Here is a 24,328-nt window from a genome sequence, read left to right as displayed (position 1 = left end):
TAGAATTATATTGAACCCACTTATCACTTATATACTGCCTGCCTCTGCCTCCTAAGTGCTGGGATTAAAGACATGTGACACCACCTCTCAGCTGTTTTTTTTTCCCCCTTTTATTATTACTTTTTTTTTTAACTTAATTCACTTTGCATCCTGCCCACTGCCCTCTCCTGGTCACCTCCTCCCACATTCCTTCTCCCCATTCCCCAACCCCTTCTCCTCTGACCAGGTAGGGTTCCTCCTGGGTATCCTCCTACCCTTACACATCAAATCTCTAAAAGGCTAGGCATATCCACTGCCCCTGAAGCCAGACATGGCAGCCCAGCTAGAACATATCCCACATACAGGCAACAGCTTTTGGGAACCCCCACCCCGAGTTGTTCAGGACCCACATGCAGTCCAGGCTGCATTTGTGCAGGGAGGCCTAGGTCTAACCTGTGTATGTTCTTTCGTTGGTGGTTCAGTCTCTGAGAGCCTCAAAGGTCCAAGTTAGTTGCTTCTGTTGGTCTTTTTCTGGTGTTCCAGTCCCCTCCTGGTCCCCAGATCCTTCCTCCTGCTCTTCCATAAGAGTCCTCAAGCTCCGTCCACTGTGTGGCTGTGGGTCTCTGCATCGTCTGAGTCAGCTGCTGGGTGGAGCCTCTCAGGGGGCAGCCATGCTAGACTCCTGTCTGCAAGCACCACAGAGCATCATTAATGGTGTCAGGGATTAGTGTTTGCCCGTGGGGTGCATCTCTAGTTGGGCCAGTTATTGGTTGGCCATCCTCTAAGTCTTTGATCCATCCCCTGCCCCTGCATTTCTTGAAGACAGGATAGATGTTGGTCAAGTTTTATGGATGGGATGGTGTCTCTGTTGTTCCACCGAGGTTCCTGCCTTGGCTACAGGAGGTGGCCTCTTTGGGTACCATATCCCCAGTGCTGGGAGTCACAGCTAAGGATGCTCCCATTGACCTTGGGCACCTCCCTTATCCCAGGTCTGTCTCATCTTGGAGTTGCTCACCCCTACCCCTGCAGTTGCAGATTTCCACTCATTCTCATGGCCATTTGTCCATCCCTCCTGTTCCTCCCCACACCTGATCCTGAATCCCCCCATTCCCCTTCTCATCCCCTCTTCCACCCAGTTCCCTCTCCGTCTGACTAATGACTTTTTATTCCCCTTCTAAGCGAGAGTCAAGCACTCTCAACTGCGCCTTCCTTCTTGTTTAGCTTCTTTGGTCTGTGGAATGTAGCATGAGTATCCTGTGTTTTATGGCTCATATCACTTATAAGTGAGTATATACCAGGCATGTCCTTTTGGGACTGGGTTACCTCACTCAGGATGATATTCTCCACCCATTTGCCCGCAAAATTCATGAAGTCTTTTTTTTAATAGCAGAATAGTATTCCATTGTGTAGATGTGTCTTCTGTATCCACCCCTCAGCTGAGGGTCATCTAGGTTGTTTTCAGTTTCTGACTATTATGAATAAAGTTGAGCAAGTGTCTGTGGGATGGTGGAGCATCTTTTGGGTATATGCCCAGGAGTGGTATAGCTATGTCTTGAGTTAGAACTATTCCCAGTTTTCTGAGAAACCTCCAAATTGCACTCCCACCAGCAATGGAGGAATGTTCCCCTTGCTCACATCCCCACCAGCTGGGTTTTTATTGATGTGAAGGTCAAGTCCAGATCTCACACAGGCCGAGTGTTGCTCTACCACAGAGCTGCTCCCTTATGTATGGTTTAAAATTATTTCCTGCATTATCGTAGAAATATTTTTAATGGTACTCCATACTCCTAGAACTTCCTTTTCACTTTAAATGTGAGAGGGGCTCAGGGAAGCATGCTCTGAGGTACAAAAGTGTCTGAATAGAATTGCTATTTCCCTTTTCCTCTTTTATTCTTAGGCCTAGTTAGCCCCATTTTAGTCTCAATTATGTAAGAGTACAAGTCTGCTGTAACCATAAGGTTGGGAAGTGACAGAGTCTGGATTCCAACTCAGATCAGAACCAGTTATTTTTGTACCTCCTGTCTCTAGGATTGTAGTATCTTTAACTGTGAATGAAAATGAGAATGCTGCTTTTCACACTCCAAGATGAAGATGGTCATCACCTAAGGAGTACCATGTGCAATCGTATGTGCACTAAAACTCACTGATGACCAGTGACTGATCACCAGTACTTCTGACAGATGAGAAAGTTGTGCCCTGTAACTCATGCGCACTGAGAATATGGTCGGTCCAAGTGGATTTCATGCACTTAGCCGACCACACATCATAGCGTGTGCACTGTGGAGGACCAGCTGCTGGAAGTCATGAACTCATGACTGCTGGAGCTGTGCCCACTGCTGCTGCCTGTCATTGTGAGGGTGTCATGCAGCATATAACTAGTCAGAATACGGGCCATAATTTCTTCTGAGGTCATATGGCTTTTACGTTATTACATGTTGCAGATTTTCTGTATATTCATTTCTCAGAGAACAGTAGTAATCTCAAAAATCAGTGGTTTGATCTGGGGGGGCTATAGGAATAAATGCAAAATTTTTTAGGTGCAAATCTCAGGCATAATTCAGCTTACTCCAAAGTTTGGACTTTGAAAACAATGTCTGCTCCATTTTACTTTTTATCTAAATTTGGGTTAAAAAGTGGTAATTATCAGAGTAGGTGACTTTTGAGAGAAAAGACACCCTTCACATGCTGCCCCTTTAAGTACCCTTTGAAAAGAGATGGATTGCAGTGTGATGCTCTGGCGTCCTGCCTTTCGCTCCTCTCCCTTCCTATTTCACTTTCATTCCTATCATGGCTGTGGCTCCGCAACTCTTATGAAATTTATTTTTATTTTAAATTCAATAGATGTCAGTTCTATAAATTTATTCCATATATTCTGTTTCAAATGTGGAGGATGTGTAAGAGAGAGACTCCTCTAGTAGAATAGCAATGAGTTGATTTTCTGTGATTCTTACCATTACTAAAGTGGACTAGCAGGGTAAGCCAAGAGAGAATAAGGTGTAATTGCTTGCCTAAAGTGGTGGCAGCATCCTTCCAGTATGTCCTCTGAATACCAAAGAAGAAGGAGGACTTAAAGGAGGAACATTCTTTATTTGGGAAATAGGGAAGATAAAAAGTGAGACCCAAATGTAGCATGGGTGCATCATTGAAATCTGAGGTAAAATATTACTTACTCTGGAATAGTCTGTGAAGATATTTAAAAGTCAGTACATCTACATGTGTTTCTCCTATAAGTTTCATAGAATAAATGGGCTTAGGGAGAGGAAGCTGCTCACACCATCTTAACAATTGTGTTATAAAGACAAAAATCTAGAAGTGCAGGAAGATTAGTATACTGTGTTTTGTTTCAGTATTAATTTATTTTCCTCTGATAATAACTTATATTTATTTCTTCAGTAACTAATAAAGAGCATCCGCTTTCAGTAATAAGACTTGATACCACTTATGCTCACTTGACAACACCAGTGTGTGACTTGCTGAATATATACCTGTTATTCTGTGCAAGGCCTCACTTACGAACAAGCTAGTTAATATAGCATTATTATTAGAAAAATTGGAAGAAAATTTGTAGATTACGTGGCTTATCATAAACATTTCATTTTAAAAGTTGCTAATATAATTTATCACCAAATATCTTGTCTTTTAATCTCTATGTTCATCTTATTTTTTAAATAATGAAGACTGGATTTCATTCCATTCCTGAATTTGCTTTATTTTTGCAAACCTTGGTAGATAAATTGTGAGCATGTTTTAATGAATCCGTGAAGCTGATAATTCCTACTACTTAGCTGACCTCTGAACAAATCCAAATATACCTAGATAACTAATTATGTGTTAGACACTTAGATTCAAATTCAGTGTTCTAATATAAATATTTAGACCAATATGCTTCTGAAGAAAATTCTTATAACTTTCTCAGTACTTTATTGCTGTGAAGAGACAATATCATCACAGCAATTCTTCTCTTTTTTCTTTTTTTCAGAGCTGGGGACCGAACCCAGGGCCTTGCGCTTGCTAGGCAAGCGCTCTACCACTGAGCTAAATCCCCAACCCCCCATCACAGTAATTCTTATAAAGGAAAACATTTAATTGGGGCTGGCTTACAGTTTCAGAAGTTTAATCCATTATCATGGTGGGAAGCATGGCAGAGTACAGGCAGACTGATGCTAGAGAAGGAGCTCTGAGTTCTACATCTTGATCCACAGGGAATAGAAGGAAACTTGTATATTACACTGGGCCTAGAGTAAACGTATTAGACCTAAAAGCCTGTCTCTACAGTGACACACTTCTTCCAACAAGGCCACACCTCTTAATAGTGCCACTCTCTTTGGACCAAGGTTTCAGTCTGTTGGGCCAAACCTATTCAAATAACCACAGTGATTATAATTTAAACCTGGAGATTGTTTCCTATCCAAACAGAGCATTTCTGTTCTGTTCTGATCTTTCTTTTCTTCCTCCTCCTCCTTTTTTCTTCTTCCTCCTCTTCTATTTCTTCTTCTTTTTTTTTTTTGATAGATCCAGTTAGAATCATTTGCCTTTAACTCCTACTGACTGTCTAAAAGAAGCTAAGTAAGTGGTATGCTGGTGTATATTTATTTAATAAACCAGCTCTTGGGTGGGAGTATAGATTGGGAACACTGGGTTGTAGTGTTTCTTGATTTCCATGATATAAATTTTTCCATCAGACCCAGTTTTAAGCCACTGACTGTTGCATGTGGAGTTGGAAGAAGATGTACAGTAATGACCAGCAATGTAGTGTTTCTATCATGCAGAGAGAATGTATGCAACCTGGGAAGGGTAGAGAAAAACAGAGTTTAACACCAGGAGGAAGTGATAAATTCTGAGTGTCTATTATTTTAACATATACCTAGTTATAAGTTTATATGCCTTACCATTTAATAATGATTGTTTCAGCAAACAGTTATGTATCTTATGAGATAAGACATACTGACTCCAGTTGTTCTAGACCTGCAAGGTATCAGTTCTTTCTGACTGTGCAATTCTGGTGTCAACAAATGTCTGAGCATTTATTTTACTAAAATAATGATCCTAAGGCCCAAGAAGGCATTCAGAAGTCAAGACCTATGTCTTTTCCAATGTTATTCCAAGTTGTTACAAACTATCTTGTACGTTGTCTTATGTCTTATAAGCCCTAGATGTAAACAACTTTTTAAACATAACACACTTTTGTACCTAAAGCCTTTTCAAAAATGTCTTCAACCTTGAATGACCTCACTTTATCCTCCTAGCTTTCGCGATACTGTTTATTTCTTTTTCTAGAAATACCACAAATGCTGCGGATGTGCATTTCCTTCTGTGGGAAACTCCCATTCTCCTTGATGTGTTTGCAGCTCCTTGTACTTCATTTGAACTCAGCTTCAGTTATGTAGCAAACGTCTGTCACTCAGCAAATTACCAGTTACCTTTGGATCATTCCATACTCAACTCATTAATAACTTTAAAATGATCAGTAAATACTTGTTTAATAGGACAAATTGTGGAGAATGCATGAGACAGTCTGAGAAACTGACCAAAATTTAAAACTTTTTGAAGTTAGATCATGTGCACCATTATTTTTCCTGGTAATTCAGAACCAGCTTATTGGTTATCTAGCCATATCTTGAAACTGGAGAACATCATGGGGACTCAGGAAGTTACCAGAGGAGGATTTCAGAGAGCAAACAGGGCACTCAAAACCAAAAAGATTAAATTGTATAACTATGTTTACAATGTATTTTTATTCTGATTTAATGTGCTTTATTGTGTTCTCAGAATAAAGCCGAAAGTTTCCAGCATAAAGACAGTTTAGCCTTTGTATGGGTGATGTCTCTGTGGGGGGTAGAGGGGGAGGGAAAGTCATGGAACTCTATAGCTTGAGGGAAGCTCGGCTCCATAAACATAAAGGGCAAGTAAGTGCCTCCTCACAGCCTCTGTTGTGTTCTCAGCACTTTCTCTTGATGATCCAGTGTGTGAAGGAGGCTCCAAGTCAAAAACACCCCAGGAGCTCTTGGAGAGACAGTGGTGCAGGCTCTTCCTGATGTGTCTGCATTTTCCCCTATCTTTTACCCTAAGCTGCCACCTAGTGGTAGAAGTTTAAATTTCAGGTTTAGACATCCAAAGAGTACACTGAAGTGTTACAGACCCCTAGTAAACATTTGTATAATTTTGTATACTGTTAGTTCAGTGATTGTTGTGGCACCTCAGAGAAGTCATATTTGTTATTAACCATTGTTTGACAATGATTCTTTTAAGGATGTTTATTTTAACAGTTTGATTTCTTTATGGCTTTGTGAAGAATCTCTTTAATTGGTCTTACTAAGGAACTGTAATTCAATCTAGCAATCTCCTTCCCTTTTGCTCTTCCCTCCTCTTTCTCCAGAACGAGGTCACTCTGACACCATGGTGTTCTTTTACCTGTGGGTCGTCTTTTGTATCATCAGTTCCTGCTATACCCTCATCTGGGATCTCAAGATGGACTGGGGTCTCTTTGATAAGAATGCAGGAGAAAACACTTTCCTCCGGGAAGAAATTGTATACCCTCAAAAAGTAAGTATGGAATGTTCACACTTATCTTAGATATATCTGTAGTTAGGTCATACAGCAGTACTGACATACGTCTAGTTAACTAATATGATTACAAAACAATTATCCAAGATACCAATCTAGTCCACAAAAAAACTTACCTTGTTTGTTTGCTGTGTAGTAGATGCAGTGGGACATTTGTTAGAAGTGAGTGCCAACCCAATCAGAGTGGGAGAAAAATATATATGTTATATATTGTATATAATATATTTTATATGTAATATATTATTTTAGGATTTTACTGACTATTAGAATTACAGGGGTATGAGAAGCTGAATTTTAAATTAAAAGAACAAGTATCCTTACACAGATGATTTAGTAAAGGTAAATGTGGTGATTAGATCTTGAAAACATTAAGCCATGAACTGGGAATCTAGCTGTCTGTATCCAATCCCAGCTGTACACCAACTAGGCCATTCAGACAGCCAGACCGCAGAAGATTCTCAAAGGTAAGGGTGTTAGACTACATTAGCTCTTGATATTTTTATTGGCCTAAAGTTCTGCTGTGGATAGCATAGAGATTGAGTTAATAATTTTTAAAGATTTATATATTTATTTCATGTATGTGAGTACACTGTAGCTGTCCTCAGACACACCAGAAGAGGGCATCAGATCTCATTACAGATGGCTGTGAGCCACCATGTAGTTGCTGGGATTTGAACTCAGGACCTCTGGGAGAGCAGTCGGTGCTCTTAACTGCTGAGCCATCTCTCTAAGCCTGAGTTAATGTTTTGACCTATACCAAAATGTCACCATTATGTCAGATTTGTGTTTTGAAAAATATGTGACTGTGGGGTGCTGGGTAGAGAAAGCTGCCTGCAGGGACGGGAGCAGTATGAGTGAGCAGGACGCTGTGTGCATGGGGGCCTCGGGTGAGCCCTTGCGTGAAAGCACTGATCCTCACATGAGAATTTAGGAAACATCAGTGAGCATTGAACATACTTTTTATAATTGTCAACTAAAGGGAAACAAGGGGCAGGGCCAGCTGACAGCATGCAGGCACAAGCAGGCACAGGGTGCAGATTTCAGTCCCTAGAACCGTTTTAGAGAGAGAGAGAGAGAGAGAGAGAGAGAGAGAGAGAGAGAGAGAGAGAGAGAGAGAAAGCAAGGAAGGAAGGAAGGAAGGAAGGTCAGGTAAAGCTGCTTCATGTTCACCATGTGTGTGCTCTTTATGACTGTTGTGGTGTTTGGTAAACACCGCGACACATTTGTTTCTTGTGCTGACTGTAAGTTCAGTGTCTCTGTATCAATGTTAGTTTGTTTTCTGTCATAGACTTCTCATTTATTGACTTCCATACAGTGGGATTAGCGAATAGATTCTGTCAGTCAGTTTCTTTATTATTACATATTTTAATGCTCTAGAAAATAAAGTTATACTTTCTTGAAATATAATTGCAAATTTATAAGGAAAAAGTGAATAAGCCATTTGTGCAGTCCAGTTTACCTTCATTCTGAAATCCTATTACAGTCCTCATACTAATTCTGCCTGCCTCCTCTCAATGGGGAACCTAGGTTGGGTGTGTGTGTAATGAAACTAGGAAGGGGACCATGAAAGGGTTAAAAAGAGACCTTCAGGCAGGAGGGGATGGGAGTGATGACCACATGTGACATGAAAATAGAAGAGGAGCCATTGTGGGGCAAGAAGAGGGGTCAGAGCAAGAGGGCAGGAATGAATCTGAAGAATTCAGAATGAAGACTGTGGAGATGCCCTACTGAAACCTATTGCTGATTCATGCTGGCTTAAATTTTTTATTTAAAAACTAATCGTCAGCTCATTGATAATATTCAAAACTGACTAATCAAAACATTTAAAATTATGGAGGCAAATGGGATGGATAATTACAAATGTTTGTCTCTAGGGAGTGGACAAAGCAAGACAAGGGGACTGATTGTAGGTTCTTGTTAACCTGCTAGTGGTGATGAATACACTTTGTTAAAATTAAATAAAATAGGGTTGGAGGAATGGCTCAGTGTCTAAGGACACCTGCTGATCTTGGCGAGGACCTTGTTCAGTTCCCAGTACCTCATGGCAGCTCACAGCTACCTGTAACTCCAATGCCAGGGACCCATTGTCTTCTCCTGGCTTCCAAAGGGACCAGGCACACACATAGTACATGCTGTACATGTACATGCTAGCAAACACTCACACACATAAAAGAAGAATACTTTTAAACAGTAAATTAAATAAATACTACAGCTTAGTACATAGGAGTTCTAGTTACCAAAATGTCACAGCCTTGAAATACACTTTAAAGTACTAATTTTGCTTAGTAATAAGTAACTTGTGTGTTCTGGGATCTGTTGGCAGTTGTGTATTTAAGACTCTTGGATAAACTGCATTAGCTGGATACTATGATCAGTGATGCTTCTGAAATCTAAGCCTCGTTTTATTTTCCAACATCAAAAATAAAAGGCAAAACTTATGTGTGGGCTGGAGAGATTTGAAGTTCTAAGTACAGATGGTACCGTTAGTGGATCTGTCGTTCCCTGCAGTGCTAGTGACGTAGCCATCGTCTTCCTGTGCTTCTCCTTGAGTGCGGTCTCGGCTCCCCAGCGTCCTCACTTAGCTTACAGTCTAAGCTGAGTACAGCGTGAGCATCAGTGGTATTTGTTAAGGCTCTCTGAACTCACAGAAAGCTAAACCTATGTAACGTTCCCCATGAGTCTGCGCTGGGACAGGTAACGTCTCAGCAGCCGGTACACTGTTGAGTCTGTGTGAGAAAAACCTGCTGTTTGTTTGTGTTCCCAGGCTTACTACTACTGTGCCATCGTAGAAGACGTGATTCTGCGCTTTGCCTGGACTATCCAGATCTCTATTACTGCTACAACTTTTAAGCCTCATGTTGGGGATATCATAGCTACTGTCTTTGCCCCCCTTGAGGTTTTCCGGTAAGCAAAAACAACTATTGAGCAATCTACCAAAGGTTCTTTTAAAAGATGCCAAGTGCTAGGCCAGCATGCTGACTCAGCAGGTAAGGCACTTACTATTAAGTCTGATCCTAGGTCCCGCATGTAGAGGGGAAGTTGTCATTGACCAACACACACGAGCCATGGCATGCAGGTTCACACATATACACACAAGATAAATGTAATAAAAAATTTATTTGGGCATAGTTCAAGCACTCAGGAAAGCAGAGGCAAGTGTGTGTGTGTAGTGTGTGTGTATATCTATATCACTGTGAGTTCAAGGCCACTTGGTTTGCATAACGAGTTCTAGGCCAGCCAGAGATAATGAGATTGTCTCCTCCTCCTCCTCCTTCTCCTCCTCCTCCTCCATCATCATCATCACAAAAGGATAGATTTTAAAATAGCAGACATTTAGAAATGAACCAAACATCTGCTGCTTTTTTTTTTCTACTGTGAGAGAGAGCCAAGAAGCACAGGATAGAGAGAAGGTTTCTGAGAGTTTGAGTCCATGGGAGCCATGGCATGATAACACGACGGCATGGTAACAGCATGTGGTGGAGGCTCATGCTTCCAAGTGACCTTGTGTGGCCGTGCACTACCTCCTGCATGCTCCACGGTCTTCAAAGTAATACTGAGAGACTCGGCACATGAGCCCTTGGAGAGTTCAGACTCAGACCATGGTGACAGCTAATGCCTGGGGGAGTCAAGGTTAAAGTTATAAGAAAACTGAAAGTGACAGGGAAGAGGAGGTGCAGAGTACAGCTAAGAGCCCCTGGCAGCATAACCTTAAGTGTGTGCATCAGAAAGCAGAAGCTTAACAGAGTAGACAAATAGAAACAGAACGACAAACCAAACCCAAGAGAAGGGAAGACATAGATTAGGAATCACCAGAAGAGAAAGCAAGTGTGCAGCGGGATATTAACAAATGACTCTTGTACGTCACAGAGTCCCATAGCATATTCTCTGTCCATTCATCTTCACTTGCAAACGTTCACTGGAAGAAGGCATTGGTTTGGTCTGAGGCCTCTGTCTTCTGTGACAGCATCAATATTGGGTTCTACCCAGGACTCCTCTCAGATATCCTGTTGTTGCCCTGTGTCATGGAGATCCTGCGGTTTTGGATCAGTGGGATTGATCCTTGGTTTTATGCTCATCAACAGTTCACAGATGATATAGATTTGGGGTGGGAAGTCTCAAAGCCCTGGACCTGGGCCTGAATGATAGCTGAGCTGGTCAGCCTGCCGACTCTCCCTTGACCACACCACCAGGACGAGCTCTCCAGCACTGCCCCAGCTAGGCCATCCAGTGCTGCCACCCGCAGGAAGCAGAGAAAGCTTTCCTGCCTAGCTTTCCTGATTGCTGCCCATGCCCTCAAGGCCAACTTACCCACACCCACTCCTCCAGAGCTAGCTCCACTGTGCTGCCCAGGCAAGGCATGGGCACCAAGCTCCCAAGTGCTGCCGCCTGTGAGAGGCTGGGCCAGCTCCTGCTCTCACAGCCTCAGGGTGGCTCACCTGTGCCTTTGTCTTCAGGGCCAGCTTCTGAAGGGTTTTTAAAGGGACCGTAAGTACCATCAGATGAAATAGTCAAATTCCTCAAAACAAACAAACAAAACCATAGTTTACTGTAATCAATAAGAAAATGGAAAAGCTGAGAAATCGATATCTTTTGTTTTGAAGACATCAAAATTTGAATCCATATCAAAATACTTTCCATGAAGAAAACTCCAGACTAAGAGAATTCTTCCAAATAGTTGAAGTCAAATTTTTACTGGTTTTTTTGTTTGTTTGTTTGTTTTTTGTTTCTTTTTACACAAATCTTCTTAATTGCTGTTCTCTTACTGTGAAGAGACACCTTGCCAGTGCAACTTATAAAAGGAAGCATCTGACTGGGGCCTTGCTTACAGTTTCAGAGGGTCGGTGTGTGACCATGGCAGGGAGCATGGCAGCAGTCACAGTGCAGGCAGAGTATCTGAGAGCTGCAGCCTGATCTATAGGCAGCAGGCAGATAAAGCAAGACTGGCTCTGGCCATGGGCTGTTGAAACCTAAAGCCCATCCCCAGTGACACCTTCTCTAGCAAGGCCATTCCTTCTAATCCTTCCTAAACGGTACCACCAACTGGGGACCAAGCATTCAAATATATGAGCCTGTGGGAGCCATTCTCATTCAAACTACCACAGTGTTCAAAAATTAATTGGTGTAATTTAACACAATAATAGAATAAGAGGGAGGGCCCTGCTGCATGTGGGAAAAGTCATTGTTAACAGTACCTGGTTGGGCAATTAATAACACAGGCTCATTAAAGCACCCAGAAACAACTCTAGTGAGAGATTGGTATATGTGCGAAGATTGACAAGCCAATTCTACAGTAGAGTGTGACTGCGTGCGTGCGTGCGTGCGTGCGTGCGTGCGTGTGTGTGTGTGTGTGTGTGTGTGTGTACAGTAGTATACCACGTTTATAAGAGGTTAGATAAGCAGTGAGTACAGTGGAACAGAATGGGGATCCAGAGACAGACCCATATGTATCCTGACACCACCTGTTGACAAAAGGGGCTAACATAACAGTTAAAAGGGAACATTAAACATGAAGCAGCCGACATTCTGTATGGGAGAAAAGATTCTGACTCCTGTCACACTCCGTCACATTCCATCTACAGAATCAGTTACAGGTAGAGCCCAGAGCTAAGTAGTTGCTACAAATACGCCCTCTAGAAGTGGCATTCAGTGTAGTAATGTCTTTTTATGTTTTAGGATAGCAGTTACACAATGTATTTTTATTTTTATATCCATATATATATATATTCACACACACACTAACATGCAGACTTTAAGGTGTATGTTTTATTGTGATATACTTCTTTTTAGTTGCATATTTATAATAATCTTGTGTGTATATGTGTGGATGTGACCTGCACATGTGGAGGTCAGAAGACAGTTTGTGGAAATTGGTTCTTTCCTTTATGTGGGTCCCAGCGACTATACTCAGGTCCTCCAGCTTGGCAGCACATACCACTGAGCCATCTCACTGACCTATATTTAATTCTTTTGTATAGCCTGAGAGAAGTTAAGTATCAGTTGGACTGGCAGGTAACTCAACAGTAACTGTGAGGGTAAAAGTCATTAAAGTTATGTTATTCTAAGTGTGCTGGGGGAAAATGAAGGTCTCCCTTCTGTTGACTCTTCACCGTGATATAGCGTGCACAAATGAGAGCACACACAGATGCTCTAGATTACTGTCTAGTATTCTCGTGAGCTCAGATGCGCAAACATGGTCAAGCTTAAGGGCGATGGAGGCCCCTCGAAAGAGTGGGCTTATTTGTTGATGCCATTGATTTCTCTAAACAGACTGTCTGTCTGTCTGTCAGATCTCCTCCCTTCTTCATTTCCCCAAGTACCTAAGACCCAAATCCACTCTGCACACTTGGCTCTCTCTACTCTCCTTTCTCCCCATTCTTCCTTTCAACTCGTGTATTTGTTCTCAGTTCTGACATTGAGCCACTTTAAAAACCACATGTGTCTGTGTCGTCTGTGTCTGTGTCTGTGTCTGTGTCTGTGTCTGTGTCTGTGTCTGTGTCTGTGTCTGTGTCTGTGTCTGTGTCTGTACATGTGAGGAGATCAGAGTAAAGGCTCAGTAGTTAGTGCTCACCTGTGCCTTCCGGGATCTAGGTTCACACCCAGGGTGTCTCCCTCCACTCAGGCACCTCCACCTGCTGAGCCGCCTTCCTGACCAGGTGTGCCTCTGTCACTGTTGTTCACTCTTCACCACCAGGATGAAATTCCAGCGTTAGCCAGTTTCCTGGGGACACAGAAGCATAGGCAGGGAGACTTACCTATCGTCTTTGTAGCTAATAAGTGGTGGAGCCATGATGCAAATCTAGTCAGTCTTCTGGAGCTAAAGCCCCTGGATGATGCTGTTCCGGTAACTCTTACCTTTGGTTCTCTGCAGTTATCTTTATCTCTCAGCAAAGCACTGACTTCACTCAGCTTCTCAGAAACTATGTTCTCCATTCTCCCCAGCCTCTTTTCTCCTCTCCATTGCTGATCTCCTTACCCTTCCCGCCTGCAAGTGTTGGGTGGGTTCCACACTCTTGTGTCTTCCAGTCATATTGCTAAAGCCCAGCTCGGCCTAACTGTGCCCATCTACCTGCTGATCTCCACAGGGTCATCTAGTGAGTGGTAGCTGAAGCCTAATCTGCTTCTTTGGTCCCAGTAAATGATGTCACCTTCACTCAGACCACGTGACAGGTTTCTGTCAGCTTCATCTATAGTCTCAGCTTTGGGTCACCATTGCCATCTAGACTCCTGCCCCACCTTCTAACTGGCCTCGCTCTGGGCTTTCCTTCCCTAGTCCAGTTGCTCTTCCACAGTAGAGTAATCCATTTAAAAGGAATCCTGTTAGTCTCCTCAGATGCTCACCGTGCGCTGTGGGCTCTTTGCTGTGGCTATGGGGCCCTGTGTGGATGGTCAGTGCTCCTCCCCTCTGCATCTCCCTTCCTGCTATCTGACCCACAGCTTCTTCTCTGGCCCCACAGACCCTGCTTCCACTCCAGTACACCAGCAGTGCTTTCTTGTTGCCTTTCTTGTCCTTGTCCCCTTGCCTAAGACACTTATCTCCAAGAGGACCCTGTGACTTGCCTCTGGTGTCACTCACACTTGTTGGATGCCACCTGTCAAAGTCAGTTTCCCTAAGCAGTCTTAAGAAGGGGACTCTGGGCTTCTTTTCTTTGCTAATAGGTCTGCAGGGCATCTAACAGCTACTGCTGGAGTAAAGGCAGAGACCCACCTGTGTCAGCCAGTGCCACTTCCTCATTTTAATAAGTACTCAATAAATTAATAAACTTACTGGATAAAGAAAAATTGTATTCCAAAATCAACTCTTGTCATCCTCCCACCCGTCCACCCGCCCCAGTCCTCATACCGATCTTTCTGCTTCCTTTTATTTATTGTATGTGTGCATGGGGGGTGGGAGGCGGAGGCAGGGAGCAAACTCAACTGTCATTCCACAGATACCTACCTCCTTTATTTGAGACAGTCTCTCATTGGCCTGGAACTTCACCAGGTAGACAGGGCTAGCTCTAGGATCTGTGTGTCTCTGCTTCCCGTCTTTCCACATTACAAAAGTGCACCACTGTGCCTGGCTTCCTACAGGAGGCCTCAGACCCATGTGCTCATGCTCAGGAGGCAAATGCTTTCCTAACTGAATCATTATGTCCCTAGCTGTCTCTCTGATTTTAATAGTCTGGCCTGTAATTGTTCTGATTTGTTTGTGTTTTCTCCTCAGTGAGCAGGAGCCTCCTGGAGGTCACCAGTAGTGACATATTCCGATCTTAACGTGAATGTGTTTGCCTGTTTTGTTTAGGCGATTTGTGTGGAACTTCTTCCGCCTGGAGAATGAGCATCTAAACAACTGTGGTGAATTCCGTGCCGTGCGAGACATCTCTGTGGCCCCCCTCAATGCAGATGACCAGACACTACTCGAGCAGATGATGGACCAGGAGGATGGGGTGCGGAACCGCCAGAAGAGCCGGTCGTGGAAATACAACCAGAGCATATCCCTGCGCCGGCCTCGCCTGCCTTCCCAGTACGTAGAGCACTCGTGTGCGGTTAGCAGTGACGGGTCACACTGGTTAAGAAGCTACTAGACTAGACCAGATGAAGTCGCTGGTATCAGCCATGCTTCCTCTCCAGACAGTAGTAACAAACTATCCCGTGTGGTCAAACTTCTGAAATGTCTTCCTGAGCACATGAGAAGTCCCATTGTATTACCTACTAAGTAGGAATATGAAAGACCATAGGAAAAAGCTTGTTGGGAAATGACTTACCTGACTCTTGAGTATGACATGTTTTGTGTGCAGATAACCTTCGAGTTAGTTTAGAAATCCTATCATTTGTGTAACCTTGACCAAATTCTTTTACCAGTCTTCTGTACTTTAGGATGTATATAGTTCAAAGGGAGATTAAAAAGAGTAAATTCATTACCCAGTATCATCACAGAAAGACCCCAACAAGTAGAAGCTACCTTGTTAAACATAGCTAGGACTCTTATCGGCCATTTCCTTTGTATTCCTAGAGGTAATGGTAAATGTAAACCATTTGCTGACTGCACTCATGTGAGAGAATAGATAGCACCATAGGTCACGATGAGAGACTTCAGTTGGATGCTTCTCTGAGAGTAAGGCAGTACTTGGATAAAAAAAGGAGCAGCAGAAAGGAAACGCATGTTTCAGAACAGGAGTGAGAAAATATAGCTGGGTGTGCTCATCTGAACTGTCAGGTGGCCAGGCATGGTAGGGACACCTAGAAGCCCAGCATGTTGTCATGAAAGCAGGAGGATCATAGCTACACAGCAAGACCAAGGCTAGCCTGGTCTACACTAGATCCTGTCTCAAAAACAAAGAAACAGACAAAGAACCAAAGTCTGAAAACTGTAAGCTTCATCTTATAGGGCAAAAAAGAAAACGACAAAACAAAACATGTTCTTCCAAAGAGGAGCAACAGGAAAGGAGATTGTCCTGACACTGCAGAGTGCGGTAAGAAAGGGAAATCTAAAGGCCAGAAGATGGCCTGGAGGGCACTGCCAAGTACAGGACAGTAAAAGGCCTGGATTGGGATCTTAAAGTCGGACTAAGAGAAGCATAGAGGAGGTGAACAGAAGGTGCTGTAGCCCAGTGAAGACTAAAAGCTTTAGTTAGAGATTGGGAGTTTTCTAGAAAGAAAAAGTAGAGATGAGAAAAAGCAGAAAACAGGAAACTGAGTCTTAGGCAGGAGGAAAAGTAAAGTAGCAGAAGTCACAGGAAGTCAGTGGGAAGCGCATTGAATTAGCCTGCACTTCTGTCTGGAAGGCATTGACTACCTAGGGTGCAGGAGCAGTGGCTGGGGAAGAGGGGTGCCTCAGTGGCCTGGAGAAAAGGCTGACAAGCCAGAGCTCCTCACCTGAAGGTCTCATAGCTACCAGCAGAGGGCAGTGTAAACACGGCTTCTGATCCAGAGGGAGGCTCCTTGGTGCAGAGTCTGTTCATTTCAGGTGTTTGAAGGGAAAAGCTGGGAAACTAGATGGCAACCAGAGGAAGGCATTTAGAAGAACAGGTTTGTGGTAAAAAGAGCACAGGGAATCTGAGGTGAGACCTGAGACTCAGCTCTGGCATCATGGATTCATGCAGCCTTTGCACATCCTCAGCCTCCTGAATGGCAGCCTCCCCATCTGTCAGGTGGGAGGAACAGATCTCCTGTCACAGCACTGCCGTCATCTTGAGGCTGACGAGTGTCAGTTGCCCAGTCTCATTTTGATGAGATAGAGAAGTCTCTGCACAGCCTCCTAGATTGTGTGACATCAGCAGGACTGACAGGTTCACTGATGTTCCTGCTTACCGCCTGGTAGCCAGTGCTCAGACGCAGGTCCTGTCTGTGTAAACACACCCTACTGCTGTGCCTACTTCCTCACCCTGAGTAGATCAAGTTCGTGTGCACTCTCGGTGCTGGGGAGAGTGGACGCACACCCAGCACTGCGTGTGACTGACCTGTGTGTTTCCTCTGATTACTCTAGATCCAAGGCTCGAGACACTAAGGTATTGATAGAAGACACAGATGACGAAGCTAACACTTGAACCGCTGAAGTCTGCAGTAACATCCTTGATTTCCTACTCTACAATTCTTTCCTCGACCAACGCAACCTCCAGCACCGTTTTTCCAGCTGAGAACAGGAGAAAACAGAACACGTTCCCGGGCTCCTCAGATCGGGTCCTATGGACTCGGAGCAAGCTCACTGTGTTTCTTTCCTTTCCTTCTGGTTTAATCTTCATTTTCTATTTTTAAAACAAATACTTCATTTGCCAATCAGAAGATGTTTTAAGGAACAAAAACTTAATATCTTACGGGTTGTTTACACTCAAAGATGCAGATACCCATCAGGATGAAGAACAAGCATTGGAAGGAGCCTCTGACGCACAGCGTGGGGTAACTCAGCTTCGCCGGGCCTGTCTGACTGTTGGACGCCGGACACCGGCTTTTAAATTTTCTGTCAGTTTCTATGGAGAGTTTCCCTTCCTTCACAGCCAGTGCAGAGGCACCCCAGCACTTGCAAGGGAAGTGCAGCTGGAGCCGCACCTCCTCCACAAAGCTACTTGTAATTCCATGTGACTTTTCTCATCTGGGGAGGGTTCGGGCGGGTGGGGATATGATGTATTCGTTACATAGTTTCTCATTATTTATGAAACGTAACCATAAATGAATGCTACTCCCGTGAGGGAGGCAGGAGGAACTAAGGCTCGCTGGCACTGCTGAGGTCACGCCACAAACCTCTTTCAGGAAACACCTTGTACCAGTTCAATTTCTTCCCTCATTTGTTTTAACTTGAAGCCAAAGTTTTATTGCTATATTTTAAGTTGCTACCCTAAAGTCCCAAGCGTCACTGTCCTGACCAGGCATCCCCCTTGCGTCCCAGCGGTGGACATTCAGAGCAAAGGTCCTGACAGTTGTTTTGTGAGGAGCAGGTGCAGGATGCAGTCACCCATATTCCAGTCACAACGATGAAGTTCTGCTATGTGCTTCTGCATGTGGGGGAACTGTAGTCTTTATTGGCCAGATGGAAAGACAGGCCTATTTCAGACTCCTTACACCTTCATTAGACACGTCCCCTTCTGGCCTCATCTGCCTCAGCCAGAATTTGGTCAAATTTGATTAAAAGTATTTTGTAGGGACTGTAGTTTTGAGCATCTAGAACAAATCCTTCTTCCTTCATATTCATTGACACAAAAGATCTTGGTGGCCATTTTAAGCTCCCCCAAGGCCTATTTTTAAATTTGGGGCCTCTAAACCAGGTTATACTTTTTAAATTATATTTCTTAGAAAATTCTGGGTATAAATGCCTATCTTTACTAATTTATCTCCCCCCCCCTTTCCTCATAAATTCTCTAAAGAAGCCTGAAAACATATAGCATATGACTTTCTTGGAAATGGTTGGTTTCAAATTTGGTGATGTCCGCACTGAGAACATAGCTCGTTGGTAGTAGTGTCTGCACAGCATTTCTGAGACCCTGGATTTTCTCTCCAGCCATTATTCAATAAAATTAATATAAATACCGGGGAAGGTAAATGGCCCCACCCTCAGATCTAGATGAAAGCCCCACATAGGAGAGTCATGAAAGTTGGCTCACTTCTGCCCTTGTCAGATTCACTATAGACAAAGAAGCCAGTGGTTAGGAAAGCAGCAGTTAACACTTACTTGCTCTAAACTTGGCTTCTGCCCCTTCACTCTCACTCTCGCTTTGTCATTAGCTCCTCCTGCCTATCAGACCTTTACTCATTAACGTTACTGCACTGCTAAAATCCTACTGATTAACTCATCAACTTCCATTTAGAAAGTTTCTCACATTTTTATTCTGACAAAGTTCCATTTTTTTTCTCCTTTCTGAATTGAGATTTTAAACACCCCCTCCCCACCAAAAGCTTACTCAGTGTTGTAGGTTCTGTTGCTTTTTGTGTTTTGCCAAGCTTGTCCCTTGCCCCAAAACTAAAGAGCAAGCGTTTATTTAAAATAAAAACAAAACTATAAATAAATTGTACACTTTATAATAATCAGTGGTACCGGTTTAGAGACCCGTGGCAGATTAAAGGTTGCATTATTTCTACTTAGAATTTTTCCTTACTATTCTGGGGTTTTGTACTTTAAAGCTGGGGATAGATCTCACTGGTTTCTGAGGTTAACCACAGTGATGATTAGGAATATATAGGAAGGTTCAGTGACCAGTCATTTCCTGTACAAATAAAATCAGTGGTACTGTGTATCCAGAACCCTGTGAATTGTCAGCTTCTTTCTCTGGTAGTGAGCCTGTCTGGCGACACACACAAACTCACAGTTGAACCCTGACATTCTGACTCCTTTGTCTTTACGTCAGGTAACGTAGAGCCAGCTTGGTCTTTCTCTGCCTGCCAGGAGTCCAGACCCTAATCAGTATTATTTCTTTCATAAACAATACAGTGATAGAGTATGTTCCTTTTCTGATATCCATCCTGTTGACTACTCAGAAGTAAGGCTTACGTGCTGTGCTGCTTACCATGGCAGATGCCCTACTGTGTGTTCAGATGTTCCAGCTCCATCTCCTAGCTCTAAAGAGATTTCTCCACCAAAAAACAATGAATAGCATTAATTGTTTTCCTTTCCTCGGTTTCATCTGCCCTAGGCACTGGGAGCAGTGTCCCCTAATGTGTTCTTGAATAATCCTGTACCCTGAAACTCTCGATACCAATGTCATGTTACATACTAACCAGAGGTAACACTTATCTGACCGTAGCCTAAGAACTCTTCCTTTTAGTTTTATTTGAAGAGAACCCCATTTTTTTTTTTGGTTCATTTTTTTGGAGCTGGGGACCGAACCCAGGGCCTTGCGCTTCCTAGGTAAGCGCTCTACCACTGAGCTAAATCCCTAGCCCCGAGAACCCCATTTTTAATAATGCTTGAAATACTCCCAAAAGAAATGAAAAAGAGACTAAAGTCCACTTTACCTTTCATACTCACGGAGAAAGCAAGGCAGTGCAAAGAGATCCTAGCAGTTTGTTGTTTGTAAATTAGCCTATCCCTGAAGCCATGTCAACAGTGGGGCGTCGATGATGTCCTCCAAACAGAAGCAATGGCATAATCAGCACTGCAGTCAATCCCATAGTTCAGTGTAATGGTCAAGTGCAGGCTTTTTGTCTCCAGGCCCCTAAACAAAAAAGGTCACAGTGTAAAAGAATGCCAGTAATTTAGCAAGAACTCAGATGAACTCTTAGAGGAGGCCCCTCCTAGGAGCCATGACTCCCCAGCGTTCTAAATGAGACCTCTTAGCTGAGTATTAAAAGTCACTTTTAATGGGTGGTATCTTTCCAACATGCTTCCCTGCTTTCTGAACAGGGGAACCTAAGGCAAGGCAGGAGTAGAGCTGAGGCAAACAGAAGCACATTGACAAAGTCAGAGTAATAGAAGAATCTCATAGATAACAGAGAGGACTGGGGGTCTTGGCAGCAGGAACAAGGCACTAGGTAAATCATGTGACTGGGGCTGTGTCTTCTTGTCCCTCGATGCCTCCACTTCCTGTCACTTTGTATTATTTAAGAATAGTTCTTTACTCCCAAATTCAATTTTGCAAGCAGTAACTGCAGAGAATTCTTATTCTAAGGAAAAGGATTAAGAAATAACACTATCTGTAACATATCAAAACCATGGGATTCTCCGAAGTGATTATACTATTTCATAAATATGCTTTAGATTGTTGTTTTTTTACCAGTTTAATAAACTTGCCTCCCTCTCCATAGGGACTTTTTACTATAAACAATAGCTTCGGTCTAGGATTAAGGTAGACTAAACGTTGATCGTGTTAAATCTTGAGCTCCCTCTACCACAGAAACTGTATGTACTTTTCTCTATCCTAGTGAGCCAGTGTCATTACTGACCAAGTGAAATTAGAAATTTGGGTTGGATTTTGAAAATGGTAATCTGTTTTCTAATTGGTTTTTGCTAATCATTCACTTAAACATGAATTTCTGCATTTCAGGTATCAGTCATGATACCGAGTGTTAAAGCTCCTAGCCTGCCTATTTTCCATTTCTACAATGCCAGAGCACGTGGTCGTGTGGGATAGAGTTGATTATGTCGTAGCATCAGTTGATGGTATTCAGTGTTAGAAGTCAGTCCTCTAGCCAGCGTTAACCACACTCCACTCAATGAATATTCTCTACACCGCAAAAACATTTCATTAGACCTGCAAGAGCTGAAGTTAGAGAGTACAAAGTCTGCCTGATGGAGAAGAGGCGCCGATGGGCGTGGCCCCTGGTGCCTTTCTTACTTGAACTTTCAAAACTGATAGCGAGTCGCCTGCCCCCTAGAGACAACCTTCAGAATAACAACCTTCAGAATATATTTTCTTATAGTGGATGAGGAAGTGATGGGGGCGAGATGAGTTTGCCCTGAAGTGGGGAAAACGATATCAATTTACAACCGAATATGTTTTCTTGTAGCAAACCTTGGGTTCATTTTATTAAACCAATGCCAGCTTCAGTTTTTCTATACGGTGCCATCCACCTATGGAGGACAATCAAATGACCTATTGTTTGCCTTGGATTCAGTGTCCATTGAGTCTCATCTTGTACACCTTTGAATTTAATTTCCACTTGACTCTTGTCCATCTGAACCACCACAGGGCAGAGGGCAGCCGGCGGCGGCGGCACTGCTGGACAAATGTGGACTTGTGAGAAAGGGCAGGGTCCTGCCTTGCTATCTCTCCAACGCTCTCTCTAGAGTTCCTGCCCGCACTTCTCCTGTTGTCCCTGGCAACATTAATATGCTGTGGACAAGGAGGAGGACTGTTTGTGACCTGATTATTTGTTTTGAACTGTTAAGATAACGTTGTAAACCACTCCTATTTCAGTTTGCAAAAAAACAAAAACAAAACCCTTGAAACTTTCTTACATTGTGAAGATTCATTATGTGGGGTTTCTGGGTTAGCATAGAAGCTTGTATCAATGAAGAGTGTTTAGGAGGGAATTAGGGTGACACTTGTTATTTTTCTTCTCAAACCCTCTCCCTCTGCTGTGTACACACACACACACACACACACACACACACACACACACACACCCACCTCCACACCGTGTTGGTCAAATGATGCTGTCCAGTGATTACCTGAACTATAGTTGTCAAGAGTAACTATGATTGTGGTTAGTCCTCTGTGGGTGACTCTTGCCCCATTTGAACCCTTGCTTTCTTTCCTACTCTCCACTCTGGTGAACAGAAAAGGTGACGTCCACGGATCAATGCTTGCTTGCACTCATGTCGTATCTGTGACTATGCTATTAGCTGTCTCCTTTTTCCTTCTTATATGGGTAGAATTCTTATGACATGTGGAGTTTCCTTCTGGATAAGTAGGTTAAATGCACAATGTGGTACTGTTCTATAGATTCTAGATGGTGTAAAAAGCAAAAAGTTAATGTGCTTATGTGTTTTTAAAAAGAAAAGTGATTGGTTACAAAACTCTGGCCTTTTTCATTATTACAAGCTCTGTTTTCCAACAGCGTGCTGACTCATCCCTAGAGAGTGGTCCGTGTCACTGTCTGCTTTCTCTCTGTGTGTCCTAGATTCCTGACCATTATTCCCCTTAGTATTAACATGTATGTGGGCCTAACACAAGCAGCTTACAATGGTGAATTAGGAAAACATAATTTACTAAATTTAAAAGCAATTTAGGAGGAGGAGGAAAAAAGAAGAGGAAGAAGAAGAAGAAGAAGAAGAAGAAGAAGAAGAAGAAGAAGAAGAAGAAGAAGAAGAAGAAGAAGAAGAAGAAGAAGAAGAAGAAAGGATGATGGAGGAAGAGGAGGGGGAGGAGCAGGAGGAGGAGGAGGAAGAAGAGGAGGAAAGAAGAAGCAGCAAGCATAGTGGGATATACCTATGACCCTCAGACTGAGGTAGGAGAATTGTTATGAGTTTGAGACAGGCCCTGGCTACATAGTTCTGGGCTACCTGGGCTAGAGAGAGAGAGAGACCCTTCCCCCTTAAATAAAATATTCTTAAATTGCTTTTTTTTAAAAGGTATGGCTCTAAAACAATGACATCAACCCAGGAAGTTTCGTGCTTTTTGTACACAATCCAGCATTAAGTGAAACACTATGTGTAATCACATGCTGGCAAGCTAGACCCTTGTTGTGTCCAAGTCCATGCCCAAGGTGGGAAGGCAGCTGGCTCTTCCTGCTGAGATCCTGGGACTATTAGTGCTGCTGAGGTCTGACTAGGCAAAGCTACAAAATTAACTGCCCCTAAGAGGAGTGTGTCCAGCAGGAAAGGGAATGGCTTGCTGGCTGAGCAGGAGAGCCTTTGCCTTTAAAGCTGTTATTGCCCCTCTGTCCTGTTGCCATGCAGGCTGTGAATGGGTATGAACTCTGTAGCCTCTCCCTCCCCCTGTCCCACAGCATGTGGGACTTCCCTGCTTGCCAAATACACAGTGTCGCAGTCACATGTGAACCAGCTGGCAATTTTAATTAAGACCTAGAGCAAAAGAATCTCTAACCCTAGATCAATCTAGACACATCCAGAGTCCTTGGACTTTTAGTCATCTGGTTCTTTTTCTGGATTTTTTTTTTTATTAAACCTTCTTCAAAGGTTATGAGAATAGTAGTTAATTTGTCCTTTCTGGCCCAGCTCCCCACATTTTCTCACAAGGGCACTGTATATATGCATTGTAGAGGGTGGTTTGGAGGATTTTTGTTTGTTGGTTTGCTTTGTTTTGTTTTTGTTTTTCAAGATCGGTTTCTCTGTATATCCCTGGCTGTCATGGACCTCAAATTCTGCCTGATTCTGCCTCCCAAGTGCTGGGATTAAAGGCGTGTGCCACCACTGCCTGGCTGAGTTCTTACATTTTTTAAAGAATTATTGATTTTTATCTATGAGTACACTGTAGCTGTCTTCACACACAGAAGAGGGCATTGGATCCCATCACAGATGGTTGTGAGCCACCATGTGGTTGTTAGGAATTGAACTCAGGACCTCTGGAAGAACCATCTCTCCAGCCCCTGAATTCTTCCATTTTTTTAAGATTAATTTACATCAAGTTCCTGCCATGTGCTTAATCGACATTACTTGGTTTCAGCGGAAGTTGGTTTCATTAATTTTATAAACCAGAGATGGTAATAAGGCTGTTTATAAATTACTTTTATGAAACCATTGGCAAATAAGCCAGACTCCTAGCCATATGCACCCAAAGTAAGATGGATTTTTCTCTACCAATTTCAGGGGCTCTGCGGCCTTTCCTGGGATGTTAGTAAAACCTATTCTGATTACTTTCTATCCCTTAAAAAGTAAGGTGCGGAACCGAACAGGATGACCGCCAAGACGCTCCAA

General features: G+C 43.2%; 1 protein-coding gene across 2 annotated transcripts in view; it reads left to right on the top strand.

Moving 5' to 3' along the window:
* Xpr1 (xenotropic and polytropic retrovirus receptor 1) overlaps positions 1–22,468 on the top strand; it is a 144,733-nt gene extending 122,265 nt beyond the window's left edge. The window contains exons 13-16 of one of the 2 annotated variants that reach the window (XM_039090615.2): positions 6,356–6,522; positions 9,308–9,447; positions 14,825–15,046; positions 17,009–22,468. In XM_039090615.2, coding sequence (XP_038946543.1) covers positions 6,356–6,522; positions 9,308–9,447; positions 14,825–15,046; positions 17,009–17,069 — 590 coding nt within the window. In that variant the 3' untranslated portion in view covers positions 17,070–22,468. The remainder of the gene's footprint in view (positions 1–6,355; positions 6,523–9,307; positions 9,448–14,824; positions 15,047–17,008) is intronic. The other variant, NM_001105992.1, reaches the window with a different exon arrangement.
* The last annotated feature ends 1,860 nt before the right edge of the window (positions 22,469–24,328 follow it).

Source organism: Rattus norvegicus, chromosome 13 (assembly GCF_036323735.1).
Source record: "Rattus norvegicus strain BN/NHsdMcwi chromosome 13, GRCr8, whole genome shotgun sequence".
NCBI classification, from domain to species: Eukaryota; Metazoa; Chordata; class Mammalia; order Rodentia; family Muridae; genus Rattus; species Rattus norvegicus.
This window is presented reverse-complemented; position numbering and strand designations above follow the sequence as displayed.